This window comes from Entelurus aequoreus, linkage group LG20, assembly GCF_033978785.1.
Source record: "Entelurus aequoreus isolate RoL-2023_Sb linkage group LG20, RoL_Eaeq_v1.1, whole genome shotgun sequence".
NCBI classification, from domain to species: domain Eukaryota; kingdom Metazoa; phylum Chordata; class Actinopteri; order Syngnathiformes; family Syngnathidae; genus Entelurus; species Entelurus aequoreus.
Window position 1 is genome coordinate 19375821 of NC_084750.1, and position 16429 is coordinate 19392249.

A 16429-nucleotide genomic window follows, 5' to 3' on the forward strand; every position below is an offset into this window, starting at 1 on the left:
CCCGAATGCAGCTGAGATAGGCTCCAGCGACCCCCCGCAACCGTTAATTTCGCATGGATTGAAAATTAAACATCTAAAAAAATATTGTAAATGCCACGCTGTGGCCTGTAGAGGGCGGTGTTGTGGCATTTGAGTGAAATTCTGTGACGCGAACGTTTAACATCACGTGGTGTTTCACTAACCCGGAAATACCCGCGAGTGTTTGACAATAATAATCCCGCCAAGCCTTTTTCACGTTAACTTCGCATGGATTGAAAATTGAACTAATTCAGGTAAATATGCCATCTACGATAATACTTCTTACATGTTCTAAATCCCGCCGCATTACCTAAATGACAGATTTCATTGACTTTAGTTAGGTTGTTGTCCTTCGTTTACGGCAACTTTGTTTTATTGCAAACAAATAATTGATCACAGCGCATGCGTGTTAATCATAAATGAGTTGAAGACAAGCTCTAGGTGGTAAAGATGCTATACATTTGTACAGTTTTTTAGTGATTTATTTGCAATTATTGGCTCTTTGGAGGAGTCGAATATCGAGGAGAAGTTCCTTTTAAAGACCCATTCAAAATACTGGCTTGTTGTTTTAGTTCTTTTTTTGTTGTCTTTTAGGCTACAATTACTGGAAGCAGTTATAAAATACAATTTGGATCAAAGTATTGTATTTACACAAGCCAACAATATATGTACTCTATTGGTGGGAATTGTTCTGAAATATTGATTCTAACAATATAGTTTGTCATGTGTTTTCATTGTAAACATTCCATAAAGGGATGCCATGTTTAGGCAGTAAGTTTACTATTTAGAATTTTTCTTCAACAGTACTCAACTATCTTAGAATTACTTCCATGTCGAACAACTTTACTGTAAAATGTTCTACATAACAACACAAAAATTGGGAATTTCTGGAAGAGCGGGAATTTTTTTGAAAATTGTAAAAAAAAAACTTGAATGGTCTGAAATAGGGCTGCAACAACTAATCGATTAAAATCGATTATTAAAATAGTTGCCGATTAATTTAGTCATCGATTCGTTGGATCTATGCTATGCGCATGCACAGAGTTTTTTTTTGGTTTTTTTTAATTAAAAACAAATTTTTTTAAAAATTTTTTTTTTAATAAACCTTTATTTATAAACTGCAACATTTACAAACGACTGAGAGACAATAATCAAAATAAGTATGGTGCCAGTATGCTATTTTTTTCCCCAATAAAATACTGGATAGGATAGAAATGTAGTTTGTCTCTTTTATCCGATTATTAATCGATTAATCGGAGTAATAATCGACAGATTAATCGATTATCAAATTAATCGTTAGTTGCAGCCCTAGTCTGAATGAGTTGAAATGGTTGGTGTTGGAATTTTTCAAATTGGTCGAAAAATGTTAAATTGAGAAATGGTATTACGGAATTCCTGGAATTTCAGGAAAACCGGGAATTTTTCCAGTTCAATCAATCAATCAATGTTTATTTATATAGCCCTAAATCACAAGAGTCTCAAAGGGCTGCACAAGCCACAACGACATCCTCGGTACAGAGCCCACATACAACTTCGTTTTTTGTCCTGATTAAGAGGAATGTTTTGATGGTGGAACGGTTAAAATGCGTTGAAAAATGTGGACTGGGTAGTTGCCAGAAAAAGGGTGGAAAAGAGGGCTTTGGAAAACCAGGAATTGTGGAAAATCCTGGATTTTTTTTAACTTAGTTAAAAAAAAGTTAGTTTAAATTTCCAGGATGGTGGAATGGTTTGAATCGGTTGAAAACTGTGGAAATGGTGGACGTTTGAAAAATGGCCAATTCATTTTGAATGGGAACAATGTCCCGGGAAACCTGGAATTCTGTGAAATCTAGGAGTTTTTGGAATTTGTCAAGGGAAAGCCCGCTATTCCCGAATAGGCCGAACAGTTTGAAGTTGGAACGGTTTGAAAAAATGTGGAAAGTAGAGCGCGCCAAAATCTGCAGAAGAAGTTTAATAAATAGATGAATTTTGTTGTAGAAAACCGTATGTGTGAATGTTCAGGAGCATTCACACAATAAATATGTTTAAGATGTTACAATTTGGCACTGGTGGTCGCATCAACAGCAGCTGGCTGCCATTAGCTTGTTTTTCAGTGCTTTTCACACGTCTTTTGGGCGACAAGTAGTCATAAACACCCTCACATTTGAGTGGGTCAAACAAAACAAGAAGTTTACATGTCCCACTGGTATTCATGAAACGAGCACGGCTAACCTTAAGGCGGCTTGCAGGTGTTGCTGAATCCATGGAGTCGGAGGGGACCGAGGGCTCGCTGTCCGCCCAAGCGGACGCCTTCAACTCCATCCGGGAGCGCACCATCGCAGAGAACAGCATGGTGGTGCTGCTGCAGGGCCTGCGGGGGCAGGTGACCACGGTGGACCTGAGGAATGAGAGCACAGCGCGGGGCCGGGTGGTTAACGTGGACGCCTTCATGAACGTACGCCTGGAGGAGGTGCTTTACCGTGACCGGAAGGGCACCCCCACTCGGCTGCAGGACCTCTTCATCACCGGGAGAAATATCCGCTACGTTCACATCCCAGACCACGTGGACATAATGAAGACGATACAGGGTCAACTGGCAAAGATCCACCGTGTGCGCAACTTTGGAAAAGAGGGTGGAGGAAGGAAGGAGTTTGCCAAGAAGAGAAATTAACAGAAATCAAGCTTTTTTTTTTATTCATGGCTTCCACTTAAATATTTTAAGTTTGAAAATAAAGCTTAATTGACGTTGAATATTGGAAACCACTTTTTTCCTTTCCCTAATTTCCCTTAGGTCAATAAAAGTATACAACAATTAATTTGATTAGAGAAAATCTTTTATACATATTATGTTGCTTTAATTGTCTAATGAGAGCTTAAAAGGATGTTAATATATTCCCATTTAGATGAAGAATGTCTCATAATCCTCCAGAAGAAACAGGGTTCCAGGTCCTAATTGGCTGTCAAAGTGTCCCAACTTGTCGGATTACCTACTCAGACAGCTCATGTCCAGGTGAGATGCATGATTTATGATCTAGAATAGAATGGACTTTATTGTCATTATATTTGCATATAACGAGATTAAGGACTCCAATTTAAGGTGCGGTAGTGGGAACAAATATGGGATAAAAATAAATTACACAAGAAGTAAAAAAGATAAAACTAAGAATTGAAATAAATAGACTACTATCCAATAAAAATAATAAGCAATCCTGTACACTATACAAAATACTGTACAATATACAGAACAAGACAAGAGTACCGGAGTGATAATCAGTGTCAGATGTATTGCACTCGAAGGGTAATATTGCACAGTAGGGTACATCTTTAAGTTATCTAAAATAAACTTACAGAGAGCAGGGAAGCGAGGAAGCAGCAGGTCTGGACGATGTAAACATTGGCACACCTGGAAGTGATCACGGTGTCGCTATAAATAGTTTGTTTGCATTACCGCTTATAATAATAATATCACTAATACTTGGTTAATATTCAAGTCACAAAATGTAAATGGAGTATTGTTGGGTCTTTTTGAATGGTTGGTTATCGGATTTTATGGGTGGAGCTCCCATTGACTCTGTTGTCAGCCAACGTTTATTTATGTTTATTTAATCCAGGGACTGCAGATGGAAATTAGCTATTTAGCTATAATCTGGTACAGAACATATCTGTCTTTGAGCTTAATGTTTTTGTGCATTGTCCCTTCAAATAAAGACTAAACTAAACTAATATTTAGAATGCATTAAAAAAAAATCCATCCGTCGTCATGTCTTTTATGATTGTGAACGATAGGCAAAATTCCAAAAAAGTGCAGTTCCCCTTTAAGTCTGCATGTTAATTTCACACCAAATTGAGGAGGGAAGTTTGCCAAACATGTAAGACTACAGTACAACCTGCGGTAAAGCCATATTTTCGAGGGTAATCGCCTTTACGCTGTTATATGGACAATTTTTTCGTCACACATCAGAGCGTCGATTGTGACATAATTTGTGCCAAAGTAACACTTCAGTTTGCATTCCTTAAAGCGAGATATAACAGACTGAACAAACTACACATGCAGTAACTTCAGCTTTAACCTCCCTCCCACATCAGACCCTGACAACATTGCAATATGAAGTACAATCGATAAACCGTTGAATATTAAGAGTGTGTTAAAGTTAAACTCCTACCTAGTTTATGTTCCTGACGACCTCCTGAAAGCTTTGTAATCAATTAGAAATATCAAGCAGAGGGAGTGTTGTCACCCGTCATGCACTGTGATTGATTTATATACGTGTCATTTTAAGTTATATACAGTGGTTGAACGTGTTTTATAATGTCCACAAAGTTTAATGAGCAGGAGAAGTGACCGTGTTTTGACTTTATTTGTTGATTACTGTTGTCATACCACGAGTTGGAAACATTGTTTAAATTGGGTCATATAAATTGATGCTGTGCTCAGCTCTGAGCTATTCGAAAGTCATGACAATCAAATCTGTCTTCGCCCAGAGGAGTGCGGCAGAATGGTGTCGATTCAATAAACAGGGGTGACATAATGTAGACATTAAAACGAATCCTCTTGATAAGCTTGTGGTGTCTTGCTGGCCGTAGTTTGGACCCCCCAATATATCATGGTTTCCCTCTATTGATATTGATATTGGCTTTGGGTCCCTAAACAAATCATACATAAGTGTATTGAATGGCAGCTATTCAATAGGTGCTATGTTGTCTCTGTGCAATGACACCATTGCCACATAATCAAGTCACGCTAAATCAAATTAAAAGCATCACCCGAAAAAATGCAACTCTAGTCTTTTTTTAATTGCAGGCTTGTGGAATGATGTCTGACTTAGAGGCAAGGAATGAAAAGTACATTGTAACAAGTGAAAAATCCCCATATTACGAAATATGATTGTGATTATGTATGTTTTTAACTTTATCCACTTTTTTAAATCATTTTTATGATGTTGCCCATGTTGTTTTAATTTGATTGTTGTTTTAATTTAATTGTGTTAATTTACCGAGGTTTTTGTACAGCACTTTGTGATTTCTACCTGTGAAACCCCAGCAGGCACAAGACATTGATACAACGTTGATTAAACTCACTTTGTATTTGTAAATTGAGACAATGTTGATGTCTAACGTTGGATCCACGTTGTTGGTTGGGAAATTACCAAATTTCAAAGGTCAAATCAACGTCAGAACCCAACATTGATTAAACGTTGTCCAAAAAGCATGTTGTTTCAACGTTGTTTTTGTGTTGTAGAATATTGGTTGGGAAATGACAATAATTCAACAGTCAAATCAACGTCAGAACCCAACATTGAATAAACGTCAAAAAGCATGTTTCAACATTGTATTTGTGTTGTAGGATATTGGTTGGTAAATGACCATAATTCAATGGTCAAATCAACGTCATAACCTGACATTCAAAAAATGTAATCAAAAAGCATGTTGTTTCAACGTTGTATTTGTGTTGTAGAATATTGGTTGGGAAATGACCATAATTCAATGGTCAAATCAACATCAGAACCCAACATTGAATAAATGTCAAAAAGCATGTTTCAACATTGTATTTGTGTTGTAGAATATTGGTTGGGAAATGACCATAATTCAATTGTCAAATCAACGTCATAAGCTGACATTGGATAAACGTAAAAAAGCATGTTTCAACATTGTATTTGTGTTGTAGGATATTGGTTGGGAAATGACTATAATTCAATGGTCAAATCAACGTCACAACCTGACATTGAAAAAAATTTAATCAAAAAGCATGTTGTTTCAACGTCGTATTTGTGTTGTAGAATATTGGTTGGGAAATGACAATAATTCAATAGTCAAATCAACGTCAGAACCCAACATTGAATCAACGTCAAAAAGCATGTTTCAACATTGTATTTGTGTTGTAGGATATTGGTTGGTAAATGACCATAATTCAACGGTCAAATCAACGTCACAACCTGACATTGAAAAAAATGTAATCAAAAAGCATGTTGTTTCAACGTTGTATTTGTGTTGTAGAATATTGGTTGGGAAATGACCATAATTCAATGGTAAAATCAACGTCAGAACCCAGCATTGAATAAATGTCAAAAAGCATGTTGTTTCAACGTTGTATTTGTGTTGTAGGATATTGGTTGGGAAATGACCATAATTCAATTGTCAAATCAACGTCATAAGCTGACATTGGATAAACGTCAAAAAGCATGTTTCAACATTGTATTTGTGTTGTAGGATATTGGTTGGGAAATGACCATAATTCAATGGTCAAATCAACGTCACAACCTGACATTGAAAAAATTGTAATCAAAAAGCATGTTGTTTCAACGTCGTATTTGTGTTGTAGAATATTGGTTGGGAAATGACCATAATTCAATAGTCAAATCAACGTCAGAACCCAACATTGAATAAATGTCAAAAAGCATGTTGTTTCAACGTTGTATTTGTGTTGTAGAATATTGGTTGGGAAATGACCATAATTCAATGGTCAAATCAACATCAGAACCCAACATTGAATAAATGTCAAAAAGCATGTTTCAACGTTGTATTTGTGTTGTAGGATATTGGTTGGGAAATGACCACAATTCAATTGTCAAATCAATGTCATAAGCTGACTTTGGATAAACGTCAAAAAGCATGTTTCAACGTTGTATTTGTGTTGTAGGATATTGGTTGGGAAATGACCATAATTCAATGGTCAAATCAACGTCACAACCTGACATTGAAAAAAATGTAATCAAAAAGCATGTTGTTTCAACATTGTATTTGTGTTGTAGAATATTGGTTGGGAAATTACTATAATTCAATGGTCAAATCAACATCAAAAAGCATGTTGTTACAACGTCGTATTTGTGTTGTAGGATATTGGTTGGGAAATGACCATAATTCAATGGTCAAATCAACGTCACAACCTGACATTGAAAAAAATGTAATCAAAAAGCATGTTGTTTCAACATTGTATTAGTGTTGTAGAATATTGGTTGGGAAATGACTATAATTCAATGGTCAAATCAACATCAAAAAGCATGTTGTTACAACGTCGTATTTGTGTTGTAGAATATTGGTTGGGAAATGACCATAATTCAAAGGTCAAATCAACGTCATAACCTGACGTTGAATAAACGTTGTCAAAAAGCATGTTGTTGAGCGTTATATTTGTGTTGTAGAATATTGGTTGGGAAATGACCAAAATTCCATTGTCAAGTCAACGTCAGAACCCAACATTGATTAAACGTCGTCCAGAAGCATGTTGTTTCAACGTTATGTTTGAGTTGCTTAACGTCAGGACCTAATTCAACAAGTTGTTTTAATCTATTGTGCCTGCTCAGAAGCGCGTTACAAATAAAATGTACTTACTTAATTTGTCTTTCTGTGCTTGGTGTTATTGCCATTCCAGCGCTCTTGTTTTCACTTCCTGTGTGTTTTCATTTTCTGCCACCTCATCTCTGGTTGCCAATCAGGATGATTTTTATGCCGGTTCCTTTGGACAGGGGTCATTGCTTGTCGCTACCTGAACGAGTGTAGACTCTTTTTGTGCACTTTGTAACTGCATAAGTTCCTCATTGATTCCATTTCTACCTGTGCTCTGCATCCTGGGGTCATGCTTCAAGCTTGGCTTGCGCCGACCAGACGGTACTTAAACTTGGAAGGGCTTTTTTTCCCCCCTGTTAAAGCACAAGAGCTCTTTGTTAATACTAAGTGGAAATATTACAATGAAGAAATAAAGGGCGGGTGTGTCCGCTCTATTGGCTCTCGTGCTGTGGGCGGTGCCGGCATGTGCCACAGAGCCCATCTGTCCGTGAAATCACAAGCACCCATACCAAGGAAAACATTAGTCATGGTGGTTGCCACTTCGGTGGTAAAAGGGGGAGAGAAACCAGCAGGTTATGTTTCCACAGCTTGTCGCTTACCAACATCCCTGAGCTGTCAGTCATCATCAGAGGTGGGACCAAGTCATTGCTTTGCAAGTCACAAGTAAGTCTCAAGTCTTTGCCCTCAAGTCTCGAGTCAAGTCCCGAGTCAAGACAGGCAAGTCCCGAGTCAAGTCCAAAGTCAAGACTGGAAAGTCTCAAGTCAAGTCACAAGTCCTGCATTTTGAGTTTCGAGTCCTTTCAAGTCCTTTTAACCACAGACTAATATTTTTACACGGATTGTGTATGCTTTTAAACCGCTGTATTTATTTATTAAAACAAGTGCATTTGAAATAGCAGGAAAAAAAATAGTACTGACATTGCAATTCATAATAGCACTATTAACCAGTCATTTTAAACATTTAACTCATTCCTTTACAGAATAAACACATTTGCAAAAACAAGTGCAACTGTACTTATTTGTACAAAAGTGTTAACATTGTATTTCCATGGCATATTGCATTGTAACTAGTTCCACAGCAGTTTCTATTCTGTTCTTACCTTATCTCATTGATCTCATCTCATACTGTACGTGTGTTTATGTGTGCGTACATATGAAAAACATAACAAATACACGAACATAACAATGAACAGAGTTTTACTTTTTAGATGTCAGGGCCCTATGCAATATGTACACATATTCTTAATACAGTAAACATTTTAACTGACCTTTATTTGACTATGTTTGTCTTTTTGTAGGTGGCTAAAATACACGGTGCTGCTGACCGCCGTCTAACGTTATGTTACTGTGTGTGATACATTGACTAACGTAACGTTATGTGTAGGTACCTCATGCAACCCTGCTTAAAAAAATCACTTGATAAAAAGTATGAATAAGGTAGCAAACTGCAGTGGACGCAACAGATTCCTGTGTTTGAAATGATGTTATAACCATAGACATCTTATAAGTAGACGCAGTATTGGTTGCTGTGACGCGAGCATATTGCATCTTGAAGTGGTGATGAGGAGCCGGCGAGCAGCCTAAACTGACAGTTGACAGGTAGAAAACAAAGATGCCGGGCTGGTGTTCAGCGTTTTTCTGCTCAAATGAGCGGACTGTTGAAAATAGGAATCGGGGGATTACTTTTCACAAGTAAGATTTAACATTAATGTACTATTGGTTGTATTTTATGAAAATAACATTACCACATAGTTGAGAAGGAGCAAAGATCTTCAATATTTGTATGTGAAAATCACAAATAAATCTTCTGGGGGAGGATGACGCCCCTACAGGGATTTGTTTTACAAACTTTCAGCCCCACCTAAAACAAAATTCAGCAGCCGCCACTGATTATGATGCATTCTCATTTTAGGCAAAATATAAGACAATACTTTCTTAACAGTATAATTGTAACCAGGAATAAGTCTTCAACTAACAATATTCAAATACTAACATTGTTGGGTAAGACAGCATTTGGTTTTATTCTGAATCCAGTGAAACAGATTGGTGGTTTTAGCTGATATAAAGACTTTCAGGTGTTTATATATGTTTAAGTATTTGGCAGACGCTTTTTCCAAAGTGACATACATAAAAAATACATATATAACAATCACTGTAAACATGATAATTTAAGGGAAGAATGTAATACAAAGTATCAATACAAAGTGTCAAGACAGAATAAACTCTCTGCTGCTGCAGCAACAGAGATACGGTCTATAAGATATATAGATATCTAATGTATTCATACATTGTTTATGTAGGATATACGCATGTATATATAACGTAATTATATTGTTTCTTCAACTTAAAAAATAGCTGACCTTTTTTTCCCCCCTTCTCTGGGCTTATATTCCCGGTTTTGATCTCGGACGTCTGGTCACTTATAGCATATAAGAATATTATATTACTGTTAAGCAAACTATGAATAATAAAATATGTGTCCGTTATCATAGCTACACGTATGACAAAAAAGCGTGTGAAAATGAGTGGTATTCAGTGAAATGAATTAAATGCGCTGACAGTTCATTGCTCCTGCCAAATGAATTGCACTGAGTGGAGCGGATCACCACTCCAAGATGGCGGCCCCGCGTCTCGTCTGCGCCAGTAGGCAGTAGCGCTCGATGCTGCGTACCCTTATAAGATGTCTATGGTTATGACGTTAGCAGTGAGTTTACAGCCTCACTGATTTAACTACACAGCAAATAAAAGTCACGTTACTTAGCCAATAAACGTTATCTTACATTCAAAACTTACCCTTCTTTGTGCAACTTCAAATGTCGAACGAAGTTGGAAGTTGTTGCGTCTCCGTCTGTAATATTCGAACTGCGTGATTTGCATACGGCAATTCCTTTTTTGTTGACCAAGTCGTAGTTTTTATACCCGAACGAAACCAACTTTGGTATAAATCTTTCTCACTGGCGCGTTGTTTGACAACTCTTGTTCATTGGTTGTCCTGCAATTTGATTGGATGAATGCTGTGTGATGAAAACAACGTTTTACTAATTTGATGTACTGTACTGACAGCACACCAGCTGACAGGCAGCACACACGCTGATAGACAGACATGTACAAAATGAAAGCTACGGAGCGCTCCCAAATAACTTTTTAAGCTTTAGGTTTTGGGGAAAGTAGCAAGTCATGTCAAGTCAAAAGGCTCAAGTCCAAGTGAAGTCACAAGTCATTGATGTTAAAGTCTAAGTCGAGTTGCAAGTCTCTTTACATTTTGTCAAGTCGAGTCTAAAGTCATCAAATTCATGACTCGAGTCTGACTCGAGTCCAAGTCATGTGACTCGAGTCCACACCTCTGGTCATCATCCCTGCCGCATCCAGCACACGGGGCGGGATTGTGTTCCAAGTCACGTAAAGAAAGATGCTGTTTCCCTCGCAAACTGAGGTCTGCAGTGTTCTCCCAATAGACCACAGGTGTCCAACTCAAGGCCCGGGGCCAGATGTGGCCCGCCACTTCAATTGATTTGGCCCGAAAGCCTGGAAATAATATGTATCAATAAAGTACTGTAACTTTTCTTACTAAATGTATTCTTTCTTTCTATTTTGGGAGAAAAAATATATATGTGCTCCATGTAATCGCAAATTATGTTAACTTAAATATTGTCTAATTATGCAAAAATATATTATCAAACATTCAAACCATTTTTTAAATAGAAATAAATACTAATAATAAGGATTTCAAAGCATGTTATTCATCAAAGTGTGCAATGCAAAAGTAGCAATAGATTTCATGTTAAATTGTGAAATTTACTGTGGTTTTTACAGCATTTTAGCCTAAATGAAAAAAACTGTACTATTTTTACTGTAATAAACTGTGGTGCCGTTTTGGCATTTACAGTAATACATCGAAAAATCTACAGTTATTGATTTGCGGTAAAAAAAACAAAAAACTGGCAGCTCTGGCGCCAAAATTGTACATTAAAATTGCAGGGTTTTTTATTTACAGTAAAAAAAAACGAATGTAAATTTTACAGTAAAATTCTGGCAACTGAGCTGCCTTTTTTACCATAAAAACAGCAGTACTGTTTTTCCATTTACAGTAATATACACTAATTTATGAGGTGAGATTATTGCAATTTCCCTTTTTTTTTTTTACATTTTAGTTTTTAAAAAAATCTACTAACAAGCGGTAGAAAATGGATGGAAAATGTATTTAAAAATTGTGTAATAATAGTATTCATTGTTAGAAGCGGCCCTCTGGGGCCAAACTGTAGTGTTGTTTTGGCATTTACAATAATACACAGAAAAATCTACAGTTGTTGAATTGCGGTTAAAAAAAATAAATAAAAATGGCAACTCAGGTGCCAACATTTACGTTAAAATTGCATTATTATTTTTACAGTTTGCATTATTATTTTTACAGTAAAAAAACAAATGTAAATTTTACAGTTAAATTCTGAGAACTGAGCTCCCTTTTTTTTCACCATAAAAACAGCAGTACTGTTTTTCCATTTATAGTAATATACACTACATTTTGAGGTGAAATTATTGCAACTCACCCTATTTTTTACATTTTAGTTTTTTTTAAATCTACTAATAAAATGCATTTAAAAAATTGTGTAATAATAGTATTCAAAATTGTGACATTTACTGTGGTTTTTACAACATTTTAGTCTAAATGAAAAAAACTGTACTTTTTTTACTGTAATAAACTGTGGTGCTGTTTTGGCATTTACAGTAATACAACGAAAAATCTACAGTTGTTGATTTGCGGTAAAAAAAAAACCAAAAAAAACTGGCAGCTCTGGCGCCAAAATTGTACTGTAAAATTGCAGGGTTTTTTATTTACAGTAAAAAAACTAATGTAAATTTTACAGTAAAAAAAGCAACTGAGCTGCCTTTTTTACCATAAAAACAGCAGTACTGTTTTTCCATTTACAGTAATATACACTAATTTATGAGGTGAAATTATTGCAACTTACTATTTTTTTTTACATTTTAGTTTTTAAAAAATATACTAACCAGCGGTAGAAAATGGATGGAATGGATGGAAAATGTATTAAAAAATAGTGTAATAAAAGTATTCATTGTTAGAAGCGGCCCTCTGGGGCCAAACTGTAGTGTCGTTTTGGCATTTACAGTAATACACCGAAAAATCTACAGTTGTTGAATTGCGGTAAAAAAAACAAAAACAAAACTGGCAACTCAGGTGCCAAAATTTACTGTAAAATTGCATTATTATTATTTTTACAGTAAAAAAAACAAATGTAAATTTTACAGTTAAATTCTGAGAACTGAGCTGCCTTTTTTTTTCCACCATAAAAACAGCAGTACTGTTTTTCCATTTATAGTAATATACACTACATTTTGAGGTGAAATTATTGCAACTTACCCTATTTATTACATTTTAGTTTTTTTAAAATCTAATAAAATGCATTTAAAAAATTGTGTAATAATAGTATTCAAAATTGTGACATTCACTGTGGTTTTTACAACATTTTAGTCTAAATGAAAAAAACATTCCTTTTTTTACTGTAATAAACTGTGGTGCTGTTTTGGCATTTACAGTAATATACACTAATTTATGAGGTGAAATTATTGCAACTTACTATTTTATTTTATTTTTTACATTTTAGTTTTTTGAAAATATACTAACCAGCGGTAGAAAATGGATGGAATGGATGGAAAATGTATTAAAAAATAGTGTAATAAAAGTATTCATTGTTAGAAGCGGCCCTCTGGGGCCAAAATGTAGTGTCGTTTTGGCATTTACAGTAATACACCGAAAAATCTACAGTTGTTGAATTGCGGTAAAAAAACAAACAAAAACAAAAAACTGGCAACTCAGGTGCCAAAATTTACTGTAAAATTGCATTATTATTATTTTTACAGTAAAAAAACAAATGTAAATTTTACAGTTAAATTCTGAGAACTGAGCTGCCTTTTTTTTCACCATAAAAACAACAGTACTGTTTTTCCATTTATAGTAATAAACACTACATTTTGAGGTGAAATTATTGCAACTTACCCTATTTATTACATTTTAGTTGTTTTAAAATCTACTAATAAAATGCATTTAAAAAATTGTGTAATAATAGTATTCAAAATTGTGACATTTACTGTGGTTTTTACGGCATTTTTCTCTAAATGAAAAAAACACTTTTTACAGTAATAAACTGTGGTGCCGTTTTGGCATTTACAGTAATACACCGAAAAATCTACAGTTGTTGATTTGCGGTAAAAAACTAACAAACAAACAAACAAACAAACTGGCAGCTCAGGTGCTGTAAAATTGCAGGGTTTTTTTATACAGTAGAAAAACCAAACGTAAATTTTACAGTAAAATTCTGGCAACTGAGCTGTCTTTTTTTTTACCATAAAAACAGCAGTTTTACTGTATTTTACTGTAAAATTGCAGTTTTTTTTAATTTAAAGTAAAAAAACAAATGTAAATTTTACAGTAAAATTCTGGCAACAGAGCTGCCTTTTTTTTTTTTTTTTTACCATAAAAACAGCAGTACTGTTTTTCCATTTACAGTAATATACACTACATTTTGAGGTGAAATTATTGCAATTTACCATATTTTTTTCACTATTTAGTTAAAAAAAAATCTACTCATAAAATGCATAAAAAAATGGTGTTATAATAATATTCACTGTTAGAAGCGGCCCTCTGGGGCCAAACATAACTGCGATGTGGCCCTCAGTGAAAACGACTTTGACACCTCTGCAACAGACGAATGGGAATTTGAGGAATTTGCAAGACGGGCGATGTTATTCCTGCTGTGTGTCAGGAAGAGGGCAGGCCTGACAAAACACGGACACAGCTGGCTCGAATCAAGCCTCCACTGCAGATAGAAGGATGTCATTTAAAACCATGAAATGCTGAGTTAAGTGACTGTCGGGAATGTCCCTTGGCAGTCGGCTCGTCTTATTGGACCAGGCCTTGGTGTGATTTTCGGGACATATTTTCGCTCTCTTTTTCGACTGTTTACTTTCAAACTAACCTTGAGATTGTGTGAATAACAACAGGCCACATAATGAGGGCCTACAGTCCACGTCGCACCACATCAACGGTTGCTAAATTCGGACTAGAACAACCGCATAAACAACTCTCTCCGAAACCAACCTTTGTAAGGATAAATTGCTTCTGATAGAGTGCGGTAACTTGTGCAGGTATAGAAAAATACAGCAAATAGAGAAGTAGTTAAATTTTTAAAAAAAATATATAACTGTACAATCGAATTTAAATGTGTATTATTGTGGTTTGCGGTGTTGAACGCGTGCATGTTTGTGTGACCTTAAGGCTCTCTATTGTCAGGCTTGACTGCTGCTCAAGTGCTGACTAGAACTAGGAAACACATAATTTCATATTGTTTTACTACATTGGCTCCCTTTAAGTCAGTGGGTGTCATTTTTTTCTGTCTTGTCCCCTCTGGAACAGTGGTCCCCAACCAACCGGAACCACTACCGGGCCGCTAAGAAACATTAAAATAATTTATAAACGAGCTTTGGAGGATATGCTTACCAAACAAAGGTGGGCGAAATCGATACACATATCGACAGTATCAGGTCAACAGTGATTAAATCGATGTTTTTTATTAACAAAAAAATCTTATTTAAATTCTATTATTGTTTAGAAACTCAGGAAATAAATCCCTGGACACTGGAGGGCTTCACAGGGAAAAACCAAAGGAGCCAACAGTAAGAAATAATTATAATATTTAATGTATATTGTTACACTCTATCCTGTGTTTTTGTCTGATTATAATTGTGATGTTTATTTATAGATTGTCAAAATTTTAAGTATCAGCATGAGCATTGGCCAATGCTGCCCCTGTATCTACTATTGTAACTACTCAATGCCCACATTTCTAGTATCGCCCAAAACTAATGTAAAGTATCCAAACAACAGAATAGGTGTATAGTAGATTTGAACAGAAGTATAGATAGAACCATGTTAGAACAGAAAGTAACTCGATTTTAACAGTAAATTAATAATAGTTAATAAACTACAAATGGGAAATAACGCAATGTTACTGGATGCCTCAGCAGCTAAATTAGGAGCCTCTGTAACCCATTTTAAAATGGTTATTTTATGGTAGGAGGCTGCAATATGGATGTTAGGCCATATTTCACATCCCTAATCAATTTGTCAAATCGCCACAAAAATGTAAGCGTTAATAACTGGGCTCCACAAGGTCAGAGCTTGATCATGATTGTTGTGTATGTTGAAGATGACACCCTGAAGGAATTAAATGGTCATAGTGCTACGTGGGGTGGAGGGGTGGGGTCCACGGCACACCTTTTCTGCAGGCGAGCTACTTTTCAATTGACCAAGTCGAAGGGATCTACCTCATTCATAGATATAATTTATATTTATTTATTTACGAAAGAGACATTTTTGTTAACAAGTTAATGGTGTTTAATGATAATACAAGCATGTTTAACACATATAGTTCCTTTCTTTCATGAAGACAAGAATATAAGTTGGTGTATTACCTGATTGTGATGACTTGCATTGATTGGAATCAGACAGTAGTGATGATAACGTCCACATTTTCGAATGGAGGTGAAAAAAAGTCCTTTCTGTCCAATACCACATGAAAGTGCTTGCTTTTTGCCATTTTATTTGTCCATACTCCTTTTTATACACTTTACAAGAAATACATTGGCGGCAAACTCCGTAGCTTGCTAGTTTGTGCACGCTCGCTTTCTGAGACTCTTATTTTGTTAGCTCAGGCGGGATGAAGGAGGGCTTTTATTTTGAAGACAGGAACTGCGCAGTCGGTCTTTAGCGTTTTGACGGCAGGTACGGCGCAAGAGGCGAGACTCTGTTAAAATAAAAAGTGTTTCTTGGGTGCGTGTACCTTCTGTTCATTCTATTTCCAATTCTTAAATGCAAATTAAAAAAAACTAATTTTGGGCTATTTTTTCTATTTTCATTTCTAACACAAAAGTTGGACAACTATTCAATGACGCTTTTTTGAAAACGACAATAGGACTCCTGCTGAACAAACATGGTCCGTGTAGCTTCCGTTCATTCTATTTCCATTTATGAAAACGCAAATCAAACAACAAAATTAGGGCCGTTTTTCGATTTTTATTATATATGGCAAATTTTAAAACAAACAAAAAAGGGTTGATTTTAATGAAAATA

At 35.6% G+C, this 16429-nt stretch overlaps 1 protein-coding gene across 1 annotated transcript; it reads left to right on the forward strand.

The window, feature by feature from the left end:
* Positions 1-111: 111 nt before the first annotated feature.
* lsm10 (LSM10, U7 small nuclear RNA associated) lies at positions 112-2819 on the forward strand. The gene is made up of 2 exons (XM_062028852.1): positions 112-272; positions 2247-2819. The coding sequence occupies exon 2, from the start codon at positions 2261-2263 to the stop codon at positions 2666-2668; it is 408 nt and encodes a 135-aa protein (XP_061884836.1). The 5' UTR covers positions 112-272; positions 2247-2260; the 3' UTR covers positions 2669-2819.
* The last annotated feature ends 13610 nt before the right edge of the window (positions 2820-16429 follow it).